This window comes from Pseudorca crassidens, chromosome 10, assembly GCF_039906515.1.
Source record: "Pseudorca crassidens isolate mPseCra1 chromosome 10, mPseCra1.hap1, whole genome shotgun sequence".
Lineage (NCBI taxonomy): Eukaryota > Metazoa > Chordata > Mammalia > Artiodactyla > Delphinidae > Pseudorca > Pseudorca crassidens.
Genome location: NC_090305.1, coordinates 94053725 through 94077840, shown reverse-complemented (window position 1 = coordinate 94077840; position 24116 = coordinate 94053725). Strand labels below are relative to the sequence as shown.

The window sequence follows — 24116 nt, the reverse complement described above, 5'->3', positions numbered from 1 at the left end:
CCCCTGCACTGGAAGCCTGGAGTCTTCACGGCTGGACGGCCGGAGAAGTCCCCCTCCTGTTGTACTTTTATACCCATTGAAGATGATGAGCAGGAGTAGTGGGAGGAGAATGGGCGCTGCTGACATTTACTGAGAACGTTCTACGTGTCTGACAAGATGTCAATGTTTTTGCAGGAGTTTTCCCATGTAATCTAATCTTCCCAACAACCTTATTCGGCAGACACAATTTTTATTATTTCATTTTATAAAGATTGAACTTATGATTCAGTGAGGTCCAGTACTGACCCAAGTTCAAATATATACTTTCTAGAACCAGATATCAAGTCTTTCTTTTTTTTTTTTTTTTTTTGCGGTACGCGGGCCTCTCACCGTTGCGGCCTCCGGACACACAGGCTCAGTGGCCATGGCTCACGGGCCCAGCCGCTCCGCGGCATGTGGGATCTTCCCAGACCGGGGCACGAACCCGTGTCCCCTGCATCGGCAAGCGGACTCCCAACCACGGCGCCACCAGGGAGGCCCAAGTCTTTATTTTATGTTTAGGTTCGTTTCTCTTACAACGTAGAGTCTTCTTTTGTTAAACATCCAGGAAAGGGGTCTAAAAGACAAAATCACACCTAACCAAACAATTTTTAACAGGGGTGCTCTGGAGTTTGAATGTCTTGTTTCAAAGGAGGGATAATGATACGGGGTTATTACAGAGGCTAGTGATGTGTCTATTTTGTCTGTAAGTGAGGGTTTCAGATTTCCTAAAATCCTATTAATCCTATACAAGGACTTTCTTGTGTAAACAGATTTTTCACTTAAACCCAAGCAATTATAAAGGATTAAATCCAACTTGTAGCAACATTTACTGAATCTTTTATCAGCATATTAAAGGTATAGGGTTATTATTTTACTCCTCAAGTCCTATAATTTAGATTTCCATGTACTCTTGATAAATTAATAAATATTTTAAATTCAAAACCACTTTCTGCATCACTAGAGTAGCTCAGCTAGAGTTGTATTAAGCAAAAAGTCAAATATGATTTTATATAGTACAGCATTGCCCTGCTTTCAATTACTCAATCTTAGTACAACCAAATGAATGACCAGCTTACAATTTGCAAAGCTCCCCAGGGACTGGGAAAGAGAACAAGTCACTGCTTGAGTACACATTTGGAGCAGAGCGATACTCTTATACTAGAAAAAAGAAAACTTTATACTCTTTTTTATATTAGAAAAAAAAAAAAAAAAACACCAGGTACAGAAACAAGAGCATAGTTTCTATCAAAGAACAAGAGATTCCAAAATTGAGAGGGTTAAAGCTATCAGCTCTGAGTACTTCTGGGAAAATGAAGGCATAACAAATGCTCTGCACTGTCTTGTGGCCAGAAAAGCTATAAGCAGTCAGAGCCCTGGTAGACTGTCTATGTTATGTTATTAACATATCTGATCAATACAAAAAACATTTCAAGGAAAAAGTGTTTGTTCCCTCATATTCTTCATCAACACATAAAAAGCCTTCTCTGTAAGGATATAAAAAGAGTCATGGGGCTTCCCCGGTGGTGCCGTGGTTGGGAGTCCGCCTGCCGATGCAGGGGACACGGGTTCGTGCCCCGGTCCGGGAAGATCCCACATGCCGCGGAGCGGCTGGGCCCGTGAGCCATGGCCGCTGAGCCTGCGCGTCCGGAGCCTGTGCTCCGCAAGGGGAGAGGCCACAACAGTGAGAGGCCCGCGTACCGCAAAAAAAAAAAAAAAAAAAAAAAAAAAAGAGTCATGAAATAAAGTGTGTGATCCCTAGAACTAGATTCAATATGACTTGCCCTTTTTCATTACTAAATCAAATAGTTCTTCTGATGTCAACCATTTTACAACTGTGACCCAATGACCACACTTGGTCTCTAATAAGAAATTGTGAATAACTTTAAGAGATAATAGAAGCAGAAAATCAAGATAGACACAGATGCCGCACATGTTTTCCCCATACGTGAAGAGTGGAATGTTCTTTATCTATTCCTCAAGCTATCTGTTTGAAAATATTTACTCCCCGTGTGGTTCCTATGTTGCATCTGTGCCTATGAATCAATATATATTGCTACTAGGGGAAGCCCCATATTGGTATTTTCAGTCAACTACAGCTGGTAGCAAGAGCCCAAGAATAGCATGTCACCTGTATTATCATATTTGATCTTGATGACAACTCCTTGGGGGATATATAATAGTATCTCTTCCTTTATACTTTATTTCTGCACATATTGAACATGTACTTCTGAGATGACAGAGAGTATCCTCAACGATACCGGAGATACAAAGATAAAAAGATGTGGTCCCTACTGTTAAGGTCCCTATTGTTATGGAAAGACAGTGAACAGAAACTCCCTGGCAATGTGATGTGGCTACCATGTTGCTATTATGAAGACATACAAAAGAGACACCAGGACAGCCAAGGAATTCCTTCTCTATTTTATTGATAACAAGTGCAAAGAACCTAAATAATTTCCCAAGTTCATGCAATTATGTTAGAAGAATGATCATTTCTAACCCAAATCTCCAGATTCCAAATTTACTATTCTTCATACAACACTAGGTGGCCAATGTGTCTGAGAATATCTTACAATTTTAAAAGAACTATTTCAGAACAAACTCATATTTGTTATTAGATTGGGACTAACACATGAAACTTTATTAGGTCTTACTGATGTTAAACAATTGAAGCCATATGATATGAACAATGGTGATAATTTGCATTGCCACTTACTATTTGGGGCACCTTGAGCAAACTAATTTCTCTGTGCCTTACTTTCCTAGTTTGTGGAATGAGGCCAATATAAATGCCTATTCCACAAGTTGTTGTAAAACTCAGATGAAGAAAAATATATCTCTAGCTTAAAATATACCTGAAACATAGAAAGTGTTGATTTTTATTACAATAATGATTTTTATTTGATACTTGTATTTGGCATACCACAATCTAGCTCTTGAAAATTTCAAATAATTTCATGTGAATGTGTTCAATGTGACACATATTTTTGAGATGCACACTTATCTAAATTTCAAGTAAAAATGTTTGTCCATTTCCTAAGCAACTCTTTGAAAATGACACCATCTCAGCAAAGAGATTATAACTGAGAAGAAATAAGAACATTATCATTAGGGAAATAATATTTGTATTCTTCAGATTAACCATGAGAGAATGATCCCTAAAAAGAAATAAGGGCATCGTGAAGAACTAGGATTTTTCATTTTTGCCAAATAATGTAATTACAGAAGAATCTGTGTTACTTAAATACTATTTAAAGAATAATTAATCCCAATCCTTGATTCCTCCTGTCTAGAATCCTGTTTTCGATGTTAGTTTTAGCCAACTCATGGAAATATTTTAGAAGAAAGGCATACCAATCCTTTTATAGGTCATTTCTAAAGGTTAGGTACATCCCAGCTTCCCCTGCAAGCTAAATTCAACAGCACCATGGATAAATTTGTCCAAACTTTAAAATTTCATCTTTTCTAAATATACTTTGGTGATGACTGTACAACCCTATACATTTACTAAAAAAAAATTAAATTTTACACTTAAAAAAGTGAATTTAATGGTATGTAAATTATGCTTCAATAAGGATGCTTTAAAAACTCACTTACTGGGCTTCCCTGGTGGCGCAGTGGTTGCGAATCCGCCTGCCGATGCAGGGGACATGGGTTCGTGCCCCGATCCAGGAAGATCCCACATGCCGCGGAGCGGCTGGGCCCGTGAGCCATGGCCGCTGAACCTGCGCGTCCAGAGCCTGTGCTCCACAACGGGAGAGGCCACAACAGTGAGAGGCCCACGTACCACAAAAAAAAAAAAAAAAAACAAAACCTCACTCTTTCAGCAGGTTTTTAAAAATTATTTTTTGTATGTGGAATTTAATCAACACTCTAAGTATATTACTTTTTGAGTGAAATAGTTCAAGAACTTCATTCTGTTGTCTTAATCCAAGAGAAACATCAACAATTTAGTTTTAAAAAGCGCTGTTAAAAATGTAAAGTGTTTTAAGACACAAATCCCTTTACCTCCCTCAAAACACACAGAGGACTTAAAGATGTACAGATGTGAAAATGATCTGGGGCAATTTAGAAACAAACAGATTAAAGATTCTTTCATATCATCACTGACACCTGCAAGGTTTAATTAAGCTGAAAGTCACCGACTTCTGCTCAAAATGCTGACTACTGGCTTGTTAATTGGTTGCTTTTCTCATTGATTAACAACTTATGCAATACCCTGTTATAAATGGCTGTAATGCTTGCCTTGTTTCAGAGCTTAATTAATATGATATAGACTATTTAACAATTGTGTCCTTGTTTGATTTATGAAGTAAAAGCAGAGTATTTTATTGCTAACTCCAAACAATGACGTAGAAAAACAATTTTCAAAGCAAGCCAAAGCTGATACTATAAAACTTTCTTTATCTTTTAGGGAAACTTTGATGAAATGAGCCATCACTGCTTGTCATGAACAATAAATTAATTTCTCAGAAATCATGTTGTCAACAAATTTTCAAGACAAATGTTTCAATAAATAAGTACCCATCAGTTTTCAGTCATCCAAATTATACTTTGCAATGCACTGTGGAATTAATTAAAATAACTGTGTGGGCACGTCTCTGCTTTTTTATATGCAGATGACTCCCAAATCTCTATCGCCAGACCTAGTTTCTTCCTGGAACTCTAGGCTGTTGTACCCAACTGCTTACTTGGTATCTCCATCAGGATGTCCAGAGGCACACAAGAGGCACATCTGAATTAATAGGGCCAAAAGAGAACTCCTGATTCTTCCCATCACCTTTCCCCAACAATCTTGCTTCCTACCCATCTTAGGAGAAAACAATTCCTCCCTCTACTCTGTAGCTTAAGCCAAACATCTAGAGAGTAATCCTTTCTCTCATTTCCCTACTTCCCACGACATCCCAAATCTGTACATATTTTGTACATTTCACTGCTACCACCTTGGTCTTATCCACTGACATCTGTCACCTGGGCAACAACCTCCCAACTCTACATTTAAAAAAACATTGAAGTGTAGTTGATGTACAGTATTATATAAGTTACAGGTGTATAATATAGTGATTCACAATTTTAAAAGTTATACTCCATTTATAGTTATTATAAAATATTGGCTATATTCTCTGCATTGTACAATATATCCTGTAGCTTATTTTATACATAATAGTCTGTACCTCTTAATCCCCTAGCTGTACTTTGATTGCTTCCCTATGATACTGTCCCCACCCCATCCAGTATGTGCTCATCACTTCTCAACATGGAACTTTCCAATGGCTTCCCAACGTGCTTGGAATAAATATCTTTTTACATTTGATTACACAATTCCCCATGATCTGGCCCCTGTGGTCCTCTCTGACCTCATCTCCCTGCCTCCCTCTGCTCACTGCATTTTAAGTTCATTCCCACCTACAGGTCTTGGCACTAGCTATTCCCAGTGTTTAGCCAGCACCTCCTTGGACTTTCACACGCAGGCTCCTTCTTTTCATTTAGATTTCAGCTTCAGTGCCAATTCCTCAGAGCGAACATACTTGACCCACCAAAACAGCCACCCATTTGACTGTTATCAGAGCACTTTTCACTATGTAACTTTTTACTGTTTTTTTTTTTCTAGTTGACATATTTGCTTATTTTTTCTTTCCACAACAGAATGTAAACTCTGTAAGAACAGGAACCTTAACTGTCTCATTCTGTCCTCTATCCACAATGGTTAGAACAGTGACAAGCATACAGAAGGTACAGTATTTTTTCTTTTTTTTGGTTGAATAGCTAGGTGTCTGGATAGATTTCGTGAGGTTTATTTAATGCAGAGTTACTCTACACTGGCTTTCTTTCCAAAAAGACAAACACGTAAGTTGCTGATCAAACTTTTTTTAACAGCAAACTTGGTTCTCTATTCATCCTTAAGGAGAATGCTTATGATACACCCAGGAAGGATAAAGGGTAAACTTAGGCAGATCTTGATACTACACTTGAGTTCTCACCTTATGTGTGCATTATATTCTAACACCAATCTTAAGGCAAAAGTCTGAGTCACAATTATCCCCACAAAACGCCTTTTTATTGCCCATGAAGTACAATGCACAATGAAGTCTTGAGTATACCACTTCATAAAGTACTATGAATGTAAAAATGTGAAATAAAACCAGCGCTTTACAACACGTTAGTGAATAAATATGTGGTAGAACTCATTTGCCTACCTTACCACTGTTTACTCCCGTTCCTCTTTTCTGGCAGAACCTAATGGTTGGCCTTATGCATTAGAGAATAAGGGCCCGCTCCCAAGCCAGTGACTGAATTATGGCTGATCTAAGCAAATCATCATGGTATCATTTTCCTTGCCAGGGACTGGTTTAGGTGTGTGACGCAATTCTGGCCAAGAAGAAGTGAGGAGAAACAGGCTGGGGGAGTGTCTGGGGGAAGGTATCATCACTAATAAAATATAAGAGAAGAAACAGAATGTTTTCCACTGGACCTGGAGTCTCCATCTGGGCTTAGAACTATGGCAGCAATCTGAAAGGAACCTAAGTGGTCATTCTCAGAATGGCACAGCAAATTAACAGGGGGAAAAAAACCCAAACCTTATGCCACTGCACTACTGACCTGCAGCTACCGGCTCCTGTTATAATATGCAAAATATATTTTAACCATATTATATTTTTAAACATATGCTCATGGGCAGTGCCCTAACATGCTTCCTTTAGTCACACATGAAATGAAATGGGATCTACTGAGTCACCAGGTGATTCGCTTCTCCCATCTCAAGGTCACTCAGCTTAGCACTCTTTGTGTCAAAAAGTGTGAGAAATTGCTCACGTTATTTAAATTGCTATTTCTCTCACCCTTCCCTTTCATTTTAAGGTTGTATAGCTGAATTTGACTAAATTAAATGTCTCCATCTTGGGATACTATTCTATTTCCATCTGTAATAAAGGTATCATAAAGTACATGTTGATTTCTTTAAAGAGTAAGAAATAAGAAATGCAGCTTATCACATGAAATCCCTAATTCAAATAACCCAGAAGATATCTTTTATCTGCATCACTCTACTGGACTGAAAGCCACATCTTCCTCACTAAATTCCCTTAGCAATAATAACATTCTCCAGATTGGTTCAAGATGGCAGCGTAGAAGGACGTGCTCTCACTTCCTCTTACAAGAACACCAGAATCACAACTGACTGTTGAACAATCATTGAAAGGAAGACACTGGAACTCACCAAGAAATATACCCCACATCCAAAGACAAAGGAGAAGCTACAATGAGACGGCAGGAGGGACGCAATCACAATAAAATCAAATCCCATAACTGCTGGGTGGGCACTCACAACTGGAGAACACTTATACCACATAAGTCCACTCACTGGAGGGAAGGTTCTGAGCCCCACGTCAGGCTTCCCAATCTGGGGGTCCAGCAACAGGAGGAGTAATTCCTAGAGAATCAGACTTTGAAGGCTAGTGGGATTTGATTGCCGGACTTCTACAGGACTGGGGGAAACAGAGACTCCACTCTTGGAGGGCACACACAAAGTAGTGTGCTCATCCGGACACAAGGGAAGGAGCAGTGACACCACAGAAGACTGAACCAGACCTACCTACCTGCTAGTGTTGGAGGGTCTCCTGGAGAGGCGGGGGGTGGCTGTGTGTCACTGTGAGGACAAGGACACTGGCAGCAGAATTTCTGGGAAGTACTCCTTGGCATGAGCCCTCCCAGAGTCCATCATTAGCCCCACCAAAGAGCCTGGGTAGGCTCCAGTGTTGGGTCGCCTCAGGCCAAACAACCAACAGGGAGGGAACCCAGCCCCACTAATCAGCAGACATGTGGATTAAAGTTTTACTGAGCTCTGCCCACCAAAGCAACAGCCAGCTCTACCCGCCATCAGTCGCTCCCAACAGGAATCTTGCACAAGCCCCTTAGATAGCCTCATCCACCAGAGGGCAAACAGCAGATGCAAGAAGAACTACAATCCTGCAGCCTGTGGAACAAAAATCACATTCACAGAAAGACAGATAAGATGAAAAAGCAGAGGACTATGTACCAGATAAAGGAACAAGACAAAATCCAAGAAAAACAACTAAATGAAGTGGACATAGGCAACCTTCCAGAAAAAGAATTCAGAATAACGACAGTGAAGATGATCCAGGACCTCAGAAAAAGAATGGAGGCAAAGATTGAGAAGATGCAAGAAATGTTTAACAAAGATCTATAAGAATTAAAGAAAAAACAAACAGAGATAAACAACACGATAACTGAAATGAAAAATACACTAGAAGGAATCAATAGCAGAACTGAGGCAGAAGAACGGATAAGTGACCTGGAAGACAGAATGGTGGAATTCACTGCTGCAGAACAGAATAAAGAAAAAAGAATGAAAAGAAATGAAGACACCCTAAGAGCCCTCTGGGACAACATTAAACGCAACAACATGTGCATTATACGTGTCCCAGAAGGAAAAGAGAGAAAGGACTTGAGAAAATATTTGAAGAGATTATAGTTGAAAACTTCCCTGACATGGGAAAGGAAATAGCCACCCAAGTCCAGGAAGTGCAGAGAGTCCCGTACAGGATAAACCCAAGGAGAAACACGCCAAGACACATAGTAATCAAATTGGCAAAAATTAAAGACAAAAAATTTACTGAAAGCAGCAAGGGAAAAATGACAACATACAAAGGAACTCCCATAAGGTTAACAGCTGATTTCTCAGCAGAAACTCAACAAGCCAGAAGGGAGTGACATAATAAAGTGATGAAGGGAAGAACCTACAAACAAGATTGCTCTACCCAGCAAGGATCTCATTCAGATTCGATGGAGAAATCAAAAGCTTTACAGACAAGCAAAAGCTAAGATAATTCAGCACCACCAAACCAACTCTACAACAAGTGCTAAAGGAACTTCTCTAAGTGGGAAACACAAGAGAAGAAAAGGACCTACAAAAACAAACCCAAAACAATTAAGAAAATGGTAATAAGAACATCATATCGATAATCACCTTAAAAGTGAATGGATTAAATGCTCCAACCAAAAGACACAGGTTTGCTGAATGGATACAAAAATGAGACCCATATATATGATGTCTACAAGAGACCCACTTCAGACCTAGGGACACATTCAGACTGAAAGTGAGGGGATGCAAAAAGATACTCCATGTAAGTGGAAATCAAAAGAAAGTTGGAGTAGCAATACTCATATCTGATAAAATAGACTGTAAAATAAAAAATGTTACAAGAAACAAGGAATGACACTACATAATGATCAAGGGATCAGTCCAAGAGGAAGATATAACAATTATAAATATATATGCACCTAACATAGGAGCACCTCAATACATAAGGCAACTGCTAACAGCTATAAAAGAGGAAATCTACAGTAACACAATAATAGTGGGGGACCTTAACATATGACTTACACCAATGGACAGATGATCCAGACAGAAAATTAATAAGGAAACACAAGCTTTAAATGACACAATAGACTAGATAGATTTAATTGATATTTATAGGACATTCCATCCAAAATCAGCAGATTACATTTTCTTCCCAGGTGCACACAGAACGTTCTCCAGGATAGATCATATCTTGGGTCACAAATTAAGCCTCGGTAAATTTAAGAAAATTGAAACCATATCAAGCAACTTTTCCGACCACAAGGCTATGAGGTTAGAAATCAATTACAGGGAAGAAAACATAAAAAACACAAACACATGGAGCCTAAGAATACATTACTAAATAACCAAGAGATCACTGAAGATATCAAAGAGGAAATCTTTGAAACATCGAAAACACGATGACCCAAAACCTATGGGATGCAGTAAGTGCAGCTCGAAGAGGGAAGTTTACAGCAATACAACCCTACCTCAAGAAACAAGAAAAATCTCAAATAAACAATCTAAACATACACCTAAAGGAAGTAGAAAAAGAAGAACAAACAAAACCCAAAGACAGCAAAAGGGACAAAATATTAAGATCAGAGCAGAAATAAGTGAATTAAGAAACAGAAAACAATAGGAAAGATCAATAAAACTAAAAGCTGGTTCTTTGAGAAGATAAACAAAATTGATAAACCGTTAGCCAGACTTATCAAGAAAAAGATGGAGAGGCCTGAAATCAATAAAATTAGAAATGAAAAAGGAGAAATCACAACTGACACTGCAGAAATACAAAGGATTATAAGAGATTACTACAAGCAACTCTATGCCAATATAATGGACAACCTGGAAGAAATGGACAAATTCTTAGAAAGGTAAAACCTTCCAAGACTGACCCAGGAAGAAAAAGAAAATATGGACAGACCAATCACAAGTAATGAAATTGAAAATGTGATTAAAAATCTTCCAACAAACAAAACTCCAGTACCAGATGGCTTCACAGGTGAATTCTTTCAAACATTTAGAGAAGAGCTAACACCCATCCTTCTCAAACTCTTCCAAAAATTGAAGAGGAAGGAACATTCCCAAACTCATTCTATGAGGCCACCATCACCCTGATATCAAAACCAGACAAAGACAGTACAGAAAACGAAAATTACAGACCAATATCACTGAAGAATATAGATGCAAAAATCCTCATGAAAATACTAGCAAACAGAATCCAACAACACATTAAAAGGATCATACACCATGACCATGTGGGATTTATCCCAGGGATGCAAGGATTCTTCAATATATGCAAATCAATCATAGTGATACACCATATTAACAAATTGAAGAAGAAAAACCATATGATCATCTCAATAGATGCAGAAATAGCTTTTGAAAAAATTCAACATCCATTTATGACAAAAATTCTCCAAAAAGTGGACATAGAGGAAAACTACCTCCACTTTAAAAAGGCCATAAACGACAAACCCACAGCAAACATCATTCTCAATGGTGAAAAACTGAAAGCATTTCCTCTAAGATCAGGAACAAGACAAGGATGTCCACTCTCGCCACTATTATTCAACATAGTTTTGGAAGTCGTAGCCATGGCAAGCAGAGAAGAAAACGAAATAAAAGGGATACAAATTGGAAAAGAAGAAGTAAAACTGTCACTGTTTGCAGATGACATGATACTATACGTAGAGAATCGTAAAGATGCCACCAGAAAACTACTAGAGCTAATCAATGAATGTGGCAAAGTTGTAGGATACAAAATTAATGCACAGAAATCTGTTGCATTCCTATACACTAATGACGAAAAATCTGAAAGAGAAATTAAGGAAACACTCCCATTTACCATTGCAACAAAAAGAATAAAATACCTAGGAATAAACCTACCTAAGGAGGTAAAAGACCTGTACTGAGAAAACTAAAAGACACTGATGAAAGAAATCAAAGATGACACAAACAGATGGAGAGATATACCATGTTCTTGGATGGGAAGAATCAATATTGTGAAAATGACTCTAGTACCCAAAGCAATCTACAGATTCAATGCAATCCCTATCAAATTACCAATGGCATTTTTTACGGAACTAGAACAAAAAAATCTTAAAATTTGTATGGAGACACAAAAGACCCCTAATCGCCAAAGCAGTCTTGAGGGAAAAAAACGGAGCTGGAGGAAGCAGACTCCCTGACTTCAGACTGTATTACAAAGCTAAGGTAATCAAGACAATATGGTACTGGCACAAAAAGAGAAATATAGATCAATGGAACAGGACAGAAAGCCCAGAGGTAAACCCACGCACCTATGGTCAACTAATCTATGACAAAGAAGGCAAGGATATACAATGGAGAAAAGACAGTCTCTTCAATAAGTGGTGCTGGGAAAACTGGACAGCAACATGTAAAAGAATGAAATTAGAACACTCTCTAACACTAAACACAAATATAAACTCAAAACGGATTAGAGACCTAAATGTAAGACCAGACACTATACAACTCTTAGATGAAAACATAGGAAGAACACTCTTTGACATAAATCACAGCAAGATCTTTTAAGATCCACCTCCTACAGTAATTGAAATAAAAACAAAAATAAACAAATGGGACCTAATGAAACTTGAAAGCTTTTGCAAAGCAAAGGAAACTACAAACAAGATGAAAAGACAACCCTCAGAACAGGAGAAAATATTTGCAAACGAATCAACGGGCAAAGGATTAATCTCCAAAACATATAAACAGCTCATGCAGCTCGATATTAAAACAACAAACAACCCAATCAAAAAATGGGCAGAAGGCCTAAATAGACATTTCTCCAAAGAAGACAGGCAGATGGCCAAGTAGCACATGAAAAGCTGCTCAACATCACTAATTATTAGAGAAATGCAAATCAAACCTACCATGAGGTATCACCTCACACCAGTTAGAACAGGCATCATCAGAAAATCTACAAACAACAAATGCTGCAGAGGGTGTGGAAAAAAGGGAACCCTCTTGCACTGTTGGTGGGAATGTAAATTGATACAGCCACTATGGAGAACAGTATGGACGTTCCTTAAAAAACTAAAAATAGAATTACCAGATGACCCAGCAATCCCACTACTGGGCATATACCCGGAGAAAACCATAATTCAAAAAGACACATGCACCCCAATGTTCATTGCTGCACTATTTACAATAGCCAGGTCATGGAAGCAACCTAAATGCCTATCGATGGGTGAATGGATAAAGAAGATATGGTACATATATGCAATGGAATATTACTCAGCCATAAAAAATGAAATTGAGTCACTTGTAGAGATGTGGATGGACCTAGAGACTGTCATACAGAGGGAAGTAAGTCAGAAAGAGAAAAACAAATATCGTATGTTAACGCATATATGTGGAACCTAGAAAAATGGTCCAGATGAACCAGTTTGCAGGGCAGAAATAAAGACACAGATGTAGAGAACAAACGTATGGACACCAAGGGGGGAAAGTGGTGGTGGGGTGGGGGTGGGATGAATTGGGCGACTGGAATTGACATGTATACACTGATGTGTATAAAATGGATGACTAATAAGAACCTGCTTTTAAAATTTAATTTAAAAATTGAAAAAAATAATAATAACATTCTCTACTTTGTACAACTAGTATTAATATATGTCATATCTCGACTTCAAACCTGCTGCCAAAGCACCTGCGTGTGCTCCAATTCCAAAAGCATATATACGTTTTGGTTATATTAAGTTGAACAGTAGACTTCAAATGGAACACATTACAGTGTTCCTAGCCATTAAAATGTTATCTTCTGGGCATATGGAATAGAATCTTTGTGGACGCAGCTTTACAATATTCCAGCCCCTATGCAGTCTGAATAAAACTAGGCCACCTAGTAGTTCATCTCACTATAGGTTTGGTGCACTTAAAAGCAAACCTCACCTGACGTTAAAAAATGTAATTAAAAATTTTAGAGTCATCTGTCTAAGAGATGCCACAGGGGCAGTCTGTTACACTACAGAGAGCCAAGGCACCATGGCCAGTCTCCTCCAACCCGTATTTCCTAAATGTTCAAGAGAGCCTCATAAAAATGTGTTAAAAATCAACACAAATTTAAGCACCCCTTCCAGGTCAAATAACTTCCTGCATCATATACTTGAAAATGTATTTCCCCCAAGTTATTAGTGGAATACCATGTCAATTTCTTTTTGGCAGTGGAAAACACCACCACATTCTCAGATAAAACACTCTACAATGTTCATAATAGCTGTCCTCCCACTTGGCTGCATGTTTATAATTTTTAAATGCTCTGATATCAGTCTTAGAAGATATACTTAAATTTCTCAGAAAAGCAAACTAACACAATTTTTTTTCGTGTTTTCTTCTCCACCTACCGCCTGCTGTTACAGCAAGGTTTTGTACACTCACAGCACATCGATCCACCCCCACAACTGCAAAATGCACAAAGTGTGAGGTTTTACTAGATGACAAGTTGTTATGAGTTTCTCCAAGTGCTGAAATATGATTCAGTGGAAACAACTGCAAAAAAGTTGAGGAGAGCAAACACACACGTAAAAAGCAATGCTGCCAAAAAGAGATGTTAGAACTGATTAACCGAATCATCTCTGAAGGCCACAGACTTAAACTTTATCATGTACAGCAACGGTAATTTAAAAATAGTCACAGGTTTCTAAAGACTTAGAAAAAGTGCCTTCAGGATGGTTACCCAAGAAATAAAATTATCTCATTATGCAAATAAGGACTAAGGTATCAGAGATACTCTTTCACATTTTGGGTGTTTTTCTTTAGTAACAGAAGATTACAATCACTATAGTAAGAAAACTCTCCTAGACCCTAGGTCACTATGCAAAAGTCAGTCAATTTCCTAAAGGTCCAGGAGAAGCAAAATGATCACTTCTACATTTGGAAACAGCACCCTTGATAAGAAGAGATGAAGTGAATCCTGAATATTCTTATAGGAAATGCTCAAAAAGCTTAATTCCGTGTTAAAATCCTGGGAGAAGAAAATTAAAGGAGGATTCCGATTCCTTGCCTTTTCTTTAACAATCTGCTTTAGAGCTATTGCAAACCAGTATTTGTTCCTTGATGAAAAATTTGTAATACACTTGTTATGTGACACACACTTTTCCCGCTGGGTAAAGCAGTAGGGACAATAAAATCCCTATCTCTTTGGAGTGTACATTCTATGGAAGGAGACAGACAAAAATCAAACAAGTAAAGGCACAGACATACTAATACGGACTATGGAGAAAAAGTGGGATGGGGGTGGCACACCACATGGCAAGTGCTTTTGTAAAACTTGGTATTTTATATTTACTTATAATACGGACGCTGCTTTACCCAGTCAATAGACATTTAAGTACCTGACAAGTGCCACACACAGGGCAGGTCTAGGGAGAGAGAAATCAATAAGACATTATAAATAAATCAAAAGGACAAAAGATAAACATATATTTTTGTTTGGGTGAACATGTTCCAAATTAAGGTGAAGACAATAAATTTTTGTGAGTATGAAATCACTGATGACATTTGTATAATGAAACAAAATGATGCCATATGTAAGGCTATGCAAATCTAAAATTACCATTTTATTTATAGTAAGGGAGAGAATTTATTTAAAAATTGAAAAATAGAAGAGTTTTTAAAAGAGAAAATATATGATTTTAATATATACTATATATTATAGAAATATACATGTATATAATATAGAAACATGCCTATAGGAAATATATTTAGCATTTAATATTTCAAGCCCCAAAGATTTATTTTCTTTAGAAAGTACAATGAGAAGAAACTCATTTATAGTCCTTAATTTTTTTCACATCTTTTATTTTTACTTGAAGTACAGCTGATTTACAATGTTGTGCCAGTCTCTGCTGTACAGCAAAGTGACTCAGTTATACACATATATACATTCTTTTTTTATATTCTTTTCCATTATGGTTTATCCCAGGAGACTGGATATAGTTCCCTGTGCTATACAGTAGGACCACGTTGTTTATCCATTCTAAATGTAATAGTTTCCATCTAGCAACGCAACATTCCCAGTCCATCCTTCTCCTCCCCTCCCCGTTGGCAACCACAAGTCTGATAATCCTTATTTTTTAATTAACTTATTTAGAGGATAAGTTAGAGAGTTACCCTACTGAACTTACTGCTCTTGAGAACTATCTCTATTGTATAAATACAAATAGCTGTTTCATTGTTTTGAATTCTGTATTGAACGTATCAGCACACGAAGCATACATATTTATTTTCAAGAAAGCCTAGTAGAAAGATGAGCTTTTCCATAGAATGGCTCAATATGACTTGGCTAAAGTATTAGAGGGTTTCTTAAACCTCTCTTGTTGATTATTTTACCTCAGAAGATGATGAAAGGAGAGGAAGACCAGACTTTATCGGCTGTCAGCATCCCCAGGCACTCCCACGTCTAGAGAGATTATTTGCGTGGTGAAATCTCCCAAAGGTGGAGCGATAGGGAATCAGACAGTTTGAGCCACTACTTCCTTTTCCATCCATTCTACTCAAACAAGTGGGTCTTTCTGAGAGTATTAATCATGCTCAAATCAAATGGTTTATGCGGTGGGCTAGGGAAAAGGCTTTAAGTATTTTTCTCTGCCTGAATTTCTCCAGCTCACTCGGAGCACAAATGTCCACCTGATGTTGACTTCCAAACTCCATCATCATCTCATGTGATTATTAAGTACATAGTTGAAATAACACCTCACATTTCACTACTGTCAAGTTATTTCAGACTCTTGGGTTAGATCTTACAACAAACCCTGTGACTGTACTGAAGAGTCAACCTAAACATTAAAAGTAGAGCATCACATCTAAAAATGATTCAGTCACTCACTAGAAAAAAAAAAAGATTTTATTATGTGCTTGAATGGTATAAAAGCACAGGGGGAAAAAAGCATCAAACTGATCAAGATATGGCTTGTGGGAAAAGTAACTATAAAAAGACAAGTATTTTTTATTATTTAATATTTTCAATTATTAAATACTTCTATCCCACAGAAATGTTCATAAATTACTATGACACCCTTGCACTCAAAAGCCAGATTTAAGAGATGATAACATTTACAGATTAGTTTAAAATATATCCATCTCTTTTTTAACATAGCATTTTAAAATGACAGGTTCGGCTAAGGCCTTCTTTAACTCTCCTACCTGCTTTTATTCCCAGAAGTTTTCTGAAACTTGTATGTATCATTACCATGCATATTTTTATACTTTTATTAGCCATATATTGATATGTATGTATGTGTATTTATGTATATATAGAGAAATAAAATTATATATATCATATATATAATTTTGTATTTCTAAATGTATATAAACAGCACTGCATTTCTATGTTATTTTGAAATTTACTATTTTCCCTCAATATTACATTTTTTCAGGTATTCCCATTGATACACGTAGCTCTAATTTAGTTACTTATGATGCAGTATTCGACTATATGAATAAAGAAATTATGTATTGATTCCCCTTCTGATGGACCGTTAGGTTGCTTCTGTCTCTTTGCTATTAAAACAGTGCTACGGTGAACATCGGGTACCTGTGTTCTTGTGTACGTGCTCATGTTGCTCTTGGGCAGAAACCTAGAATTACCATTGTTGGATGCTAAGTATGTACATAATCAACTTCAGTGGACTGTTTACATTCCTCTACAATATGAATGTAACCCTTTGTACTCTATTCCTCACCCACATGACAGTTTTTTAGCAAAAGCAATAGGTTGAACCGGATACCAAAAGAAAAAGTCCTTAGAAGAATATATAATTTACTTAACAAAGCCCATACAATTTACTCAACAAGAGAGGCAGCAGTGCAATAGGAGAGGAGCTTAAAATTATTTAGAAAAGCTTGCCATGGGAGCTTGAGGAGGGCTGACAGAAGTGAGCACAAGAAGTCACAGCCAGGAGTCAAAGGACAAAGTAGAGGCAGAATCTATAAAACTCACTGGTCGGGCTTCCCTGGTGGCACAGTGGTTGAGAGTCCGCCTGCCGATGCAGGGGACACGGGTTCATGCCCTGGTCTGGGAAGATCCCACATGCCGCGGAGCGGCTGGGCCCGTGAGCCATGGCCGCTGAGCCTGCGCGTCCGGAGCCTGTGCTCCGCAACGGGAGAGGCCCGCGTACCGCAGAACAAACAAACGAACAAAAAAAACTCACTGGTCTGGAGATCTGAAGAGTCTGAGGTCATCCCTTTCCATCAATCTAATAACAAGGGTGAGGCAAAGGAAAAGATTTGGAGTACGGCTCCCCTCCATTTAAATGATGCGTGAGTGTTAAATATTCAGGAAAACTTTCATTTAAATGGAACACAAACTTATTAAAAATGCAGAGCTTATAAGGGCAACCCATAGCTATTTGGGAAGTCTTTTTCTAAGGATCATTTTATTCACTAAGAATGCTGAATGGTGCTTAGAGGGGCAAATATTTATTTCACTTTAAAAAACAAAAGGAATAGCAACTGGTTGTGCAAAGATAAGAAAAGGATGTGGAATTAGCCATAAAACAATAGTCTCCAAAATGGTCTCAAAGCTAAAATCCCTTTAAAGTCCATTCTGCAGTAGTCAGGGCGAATTCTTATTAAAAGGGTAAATCAGGTAATAAACTCAGTTTGAAACCTTAAAATGACTTCTTATGGCCACAGAACCACAACCATCTAAAGTTCTTACCTTGGCTTAAAAGCCCTGTGTGACCTGGCCTTTGTGGGCTTCCCTATCAATACTGAACCATCTTCTACCTTCACGTTATGTATAAACTACAGAGACTATAACCTTTCCACCACTGGCTAAGCCTAAGGATCCCTGCAGTACAGTGTGTCTGCTTGCGGGCTCCCCTTCCATTCCTCCAATCTCTTGATGTCTGCTTCTCTTCGCTTAGGCCTCAGCTCTCCCAGGCTTACGTGATTACCTGTCCGCTCACATCCCCATGTTAGAATTAAACCCCATGAAAATTCAATCCCTGCAACCCCAATTCTTGGAACTGCACTAGCCCGTGACAGGTTATCAGTTACTTCCATAGCGTAGATCTGCGGCATCTACAGAGTAATAATTACCAGGGTAATCTCACATCTCCCAGACAATCCATTAAGAAACCTGAAGGCTCCACGTTCAAAATGCATCCAGAATCCATCCCTTGCCCTCAATGCTACCACCCCCATTCCAGTCCAAGCCAACATCACCTGACATGGATGACTACAGCAGCTGCCCAGCTGTGCTCCTTGCTTCCATGATTGCTGTGCTACAGGTTATTCTCCACAGAGAAGCCAGAGAAATTCAAATCATGTCATGACACCCCTTGGCTCAAAGCCCTGTAACCCTCCCTTCTCTCTCAGAATAACACTCAGATTCTTTACTGTGCCTCCAGGGCCCTTCGAGACCTGACACCCTGCTGTGTTCTCTGATCAAGTCTCCCACTTCCTTCCACTGTCTGTCTGACTCACTGCACTCTGGAGACTCTAGGATCTGTCTGGTCCTCAAATGTCCCCAGCAGCATCCTGCCTTAGGGCCCTGAATTCACTCTTGCACTTTTTAGAAGGCTTCTCCTACTGATAATCATGGATTTTGATCCCCCTTTCTTTCTGAAGTCTCCACGTTTATTCTTATCAGAGAAGTTTTCCTTGAAAAACCTACCCTGCTTTATTCTTCTTCTTACAACTTTTTACCAAGTGAAATGTCACAAATTATTTGTGTGTTGTCAACACTGTTGGAATATAAGATCCACAAGATCAGGAATTTTGCCTGTTTTTGCTTTCTGCAGTTTCTCTAAAGTTTAGCCAGTTGTCTGACTCACAGGAACTCAAAAAAATATTTGCTAAATGAATGGGGGGGGAAAGGCTTTACTCTGGTTTCCAGGATATGCAAGATCAGAGGAGGGTTTTGGAAAGAGAGGTCAAATCAGGGAAATCGTCTACATTCTTTTTTAACAGACTAATGAAGCTCAGATGTACTAAGAGGTTTATACAAAGTCACACAGCGTGGTAGTCATGAGTAACATCTTGCTAGGCACATGGTAGGATTCTACTTTCTTTGCCTTTGACCACGTGATTTGCGCTGGCAGATGAAATGTGACAGAAGTTATGTGTCACTTCCAGGTAGAAATGTAAATAGCCTCAGTGATTTACATTTCCCTTCCTACTGTCCATGGTGTTTAAAGCAGGTGTTAAGAGGAAGCCTCCACCAGCCCAGGTCCCTGAATGAATCAATAGTAGAGGCCCCTTGGTGACAAATCCCCTTGGAAGATGTAGTGTGAGTGAAATACACACATTCCCAGGGATGTGTCACTGAAACTTTTTTATTGTAGCACAAGCTAGACTATGTTGCTTATCCCAAATAATACACACAGCTACCAAGTGGAAGAGATAGGACACAAATCCACACCTCCTCCCTATCATTCTAAGCTGCCCTATGACAAGACACAGAGCTTTGTTAAAGAAGGAATAGATGAGCCCATAATGGGCTGTTTGTATTCGACTGGAGCTCTCATATACACCTCATTTCATTTTCAACCACAGGAAATAAAGAAAAAAATCTTTAAGCCATAAGATGTGAAATATAAGTCATTATTCAAAAGTTTCTGAATTCAATATTTAGAAACTACTATCTCTAATACTTACATGTTCATTTTTTCTATTTACCTAATCCATTTTATTCAGACACTTAAATCAGCAGAGCGCCAGAATTATTTTCCATAGGGTTTTGTTTCTGTAGAGATTTGATTATCTGCTTCTCGCACCACAGAAAAATCTCCATAAACCTGCACTTGCATAACATTACAAGAGGCAGACTATTTCTAACGATTTTTCCACCCTAGGAGATCCTAAAGTACCTTCTCAATCAAAGACAGAATTTCATGTTGTATACTTTCAACATAATGAATACACTGTATTTCTAATTTTATTAGTCTTCGATGTTTGGCATATAGGGAAAGGTCAGTTACTCTTTAATTAACCCTAAATATTATTCCCTAGTCATATAGAGTAACAAGTTTGTTCCATCCGAAATGAAAGAAAAAAAAAAAAATTCTTGACAATTACAATTTGGCAGAGAAGTGAGAGGCACAGAAACATGGGAAGGCACTCAGGAATTCCAGAAGGCATTTTAAACAACAAATTATAATCAAGTAAGTGAAGAAACAATTTCGCCCCATACTCATATTCACTCATGTTCATTCAGCCACCTGAACCACCCTGGGATTTAAACTTTCAAACAGTTTACCAGGTTGCCTTAATATGATAGGACATACTCCTGTATGTGCTCACTGAAACCTCATTTACTTGAGCCTTCTTTTCCCCCTAAGCCAAAATGTAGGACAGCATACTCAGCAGGCAAATTTGTGCTTCATAAAGAAAGTAACTGGTACATTAGTCTTCTCTCTTGTTCTCGTTATATTACTACCACATAGCACCTGTAATCTGTGGATGACATGCTCTCTATTAATAAGAATCCCATAACTAAAACAGGGATGGGGTAGAATCCCAAAATTGAGGTTCTGAATATTTTATCGCTTGAGAAACAAGTGCTCCAAATCTCAACATAGAAGAGATTTTAGCCTCTTGCTGACGGCTAACTCAGACCTCAGGCAATGGAGAACGTCATCCAACTTATACCGGATGCTTGTTTCTCCATTTAATTCCCTCAGGAATGTGATGTGTGCTAGAGGATTGACCCAAGTATACTCTCTAATGCAGTAATGAATAATGCTGATGTAACTTCCTCCAAGGAATTATTTTTCTCTGACTGACGAGTCGAGGGTTCTCTGGCATTACAAACTTTTAACCAAAGGAAGTTTGATGAATGCTACAAACCTTGCTACAAAAGATGGCCATGATACAGAAAGTGCTGCAAACAAAGCTGTTAAGTAGTGAGATGGTCTTTCTGGGGGTCTTCTGACCCTATGCAATAATACCACACATTGGTCTAGCTGCTCACCATCATCTTTGAAGTTGCAAACAGGGTTTATTTTAAACTACCCAAAAGGATGGAGAAAATGACATCAGAATAAAGAGGTCATAAACTTGGGACTTACGGAAAATAGATTGCCAGAGGACTAACAAGGGTGATGCGGCATGGTGGTTAACAGCTCACAGATTCTGGGTTCAGAAAGACTAGTTTTGAGTTAGTCCTCCACCATTTACCAGCTGTATGATCTTGAGAAAGCATTTAAATTCTGTAAGCCTTAGTTTCATCTTCTGTAAAATGGAACCCACAATGAGTATTGGTGCCCAGGGGTGGTATAGAAGGGCTTTAGCCAAAACTCCAACAATAACCCCTATATGTGGATACTTCCTAATCTCTGAAATGGACAACTGGTATTTTCCTAGTCTTATATACAGCATGACTGAATGCATTTTTTTTTCTTTGTGCAAAAGCTATTTACTACATTAAGCACGTTATTTCAGCTATGGCTGAATGTATTTTTTAAGGAAATTTATATTGATCCAAAACATATACACCACATAAAAACAACGCACTTAAAATAGATAGTCAGCTTCAAAACAAGTCTACTATAGTCTATTCTAAACCCTAATTGCCATCACTGATTCCTTAGTATATAGAATATCTATAACTGCCACTGACTAACCCATTTTGAAAATTAAAATGGGATACTGTACGTAAAACATTTAACACAATGCTGGATACACAGCAAATATTCAACAAATACCAGATGTTATTATTAATAGTGTATTTTGTTGTACACATTTAAGTGTATTTTTCTTAGATTAAAAATTACTTTGAATGCCAAGGAAAGAAAAGACAACCTTGTTGTCCCATTTGAAAATGCCTTTTAAATGGGAAAAGTGGTTACCACTGGTAACAGCTTGAGGAAATTTGTTCAGCTACAAAAGCAAGGAAATGGATCTTTATCTCCCCATTTATGTATATATGTTGGGACAACATTTGTACAAATGTCATGGCTGTACATGCACAAATAAATACATCAACTAATTGAACTGATTTGTAGGGCCTTAGCTGCCAGGAGCTATTTATATTTATTTGCCTTTAGTGTCTAACTTCACTTAATTTCTATTAAATATACATAGATTTCTTGATATTTTTGAATTATAGAGTAAAAGTGATACACACACAAAATCACGGAAAGAGTTCTGGCTTCATTGCACTTCAAATACCATATTAAAAAATGTGTGTGTGTACATACGTACATATACATACACACAATAAATTCAATTTTAGCTAGAACCATAAAACTGAAATTGGTTCCTAAAAATTCCAGTCATTGGTGATTAGAATGTTGAGAGGCAAACAGAGTTTGCTTTGATTTTTTTCTCTTTTCTCTCTAAAGCATTTTCTCCCTCAAAATAAGCCAGAAGACTTCCTGTATAATAAGGTTTAGGTGATTCCGAATGTTCAATTGTATTTGCTAATACCACTGCAGTTTACGGAGTGTGGAACCACTCAGACCTCCTAACATTGCCAACTGGGCTCAGTGATAGGACTAACAAGGTTGTCTGGTGACACAGCAAGTAAAAATTAAAATCAGAGGAGCAACTGCGTTTGCTACTGGGAGTCACTAAAGGGAGGCGGAAGAGAGGCAGTAAGACGCTGCCAGGCTTCAAGCACCTGCTGAAGTCAGAGAATGTCGCAGCCTCAATATAGCCTGGTAAGGCAAGGTCGTAAAAGAGAATTACAAAAATCAATTCCTGAGGCGACCAAAGCATGGATAAAAATTTCAGCAGCTGCCTGGTTACAACGGATGGATGCAAAAAAAGTTCATTAGGGAGGAGGAGGGGAGAAGAAGAACTGACAAAGTGTAACACTTTCAACACAATATTTTTCTTGTACTTTCAAGTCATAGGATTAGATGGGGGTAAACAATGGCTGTTTTAAGGGACTGCTGAACACTATCATGTCATTCTCTGACAACTGAGACTTGATAAAGTCCGATTTTCCCATCCATAGCCTCTTGATGCACAAGCATCTTTACACTGGGGGACAGTTCGGATTGAGTCTGAGCTCCTCTGCGTTGGTACTTTCATAGACACACAGCAGTGCTTCTCAGATGCTGGTCTTCATGGCTTCAGGCTGCTGGTTCTTTCTTTTGCACCCTTCCGTGGGAACAGCTGGGGTGCCATCAGTCACCGATGTACCATGTTGCTAAAGCTCTATGCTGAAGTTGATCAGAATTATGCCTCAGGGGTCCTAAGTCGGGACAAAAATGCCTTAGCATTTTTATGAACTTTTGTTCAGGCTCTCTTGTTCAAGCGTAAGGTGCTCCTTGCTAAAGACCTTTGAAAGCTCCTAAAACTTCATGTAAAGTGTTAATGCTGAACTTAGAAGAGACATGACAAATTCAGAAGAGGCACTGTCCTTTCCTTTGCATCTCAATGTTTTGGTTCTTATTAAATTTATAACAAAGGACTGACCTTGTTATAATTTTCATGACAGTCTCTGAAATCTTGGTAAGAAAAAGGATTAGGAGAGTAGTAGTAGGTGCAAAAGAATGGAGGTTGCCTTGCAAATGCCTTGGAAATCACAGGGACTGCCAAGCATGGCTGCCAAAGACTTTGCAAACTATGCCTGGTGGTGACCTGGTCTTTTATCCCTTTCCCACTACAAAGCTCAAGACATTTTGTGCAATGATCTCCCTAAATAATCAGTTTCTGAGTTCATATCTACTATGTGTGGAAGTCAGATAACCTCAAAGAAGAATATATTATCAGGGATGTTTCCTTCAACATTTAACTATGTCCTGTATGCAAT

General features: G+C 38.3%; 1 protein-coding gene across 12 annotated transcripts in view; it reads right to left on the bottom strand.

Moving 5' to 3' along the window:
- CNTN4 (contactin 4) overlaps window positions 1-24116 on the bottom strand; it is a 977605-nt gene that overhangs the window by 454888 nt on the left and 498601 nt on the right. Inside the window, exon 1 of one of the 12 annotated variants that reach the window (XM_067755247.1) lies at window positions 18578-18643. The exons of the other annotated variants lie outside the window; for them this stretch is intronic. Within the exon in view, the coding sequence (XP_067611348.1) occupies window positions 18578-18584 (7 nt within the window). The 5' untranslated portion in view covers window positions 18585-18643. Of the gene's footprint in view, window positions 1-18577; window positions 18644-24116 lie in introns of those variants that run through there. 12 annotated transcript variants of the gene reach the window in all.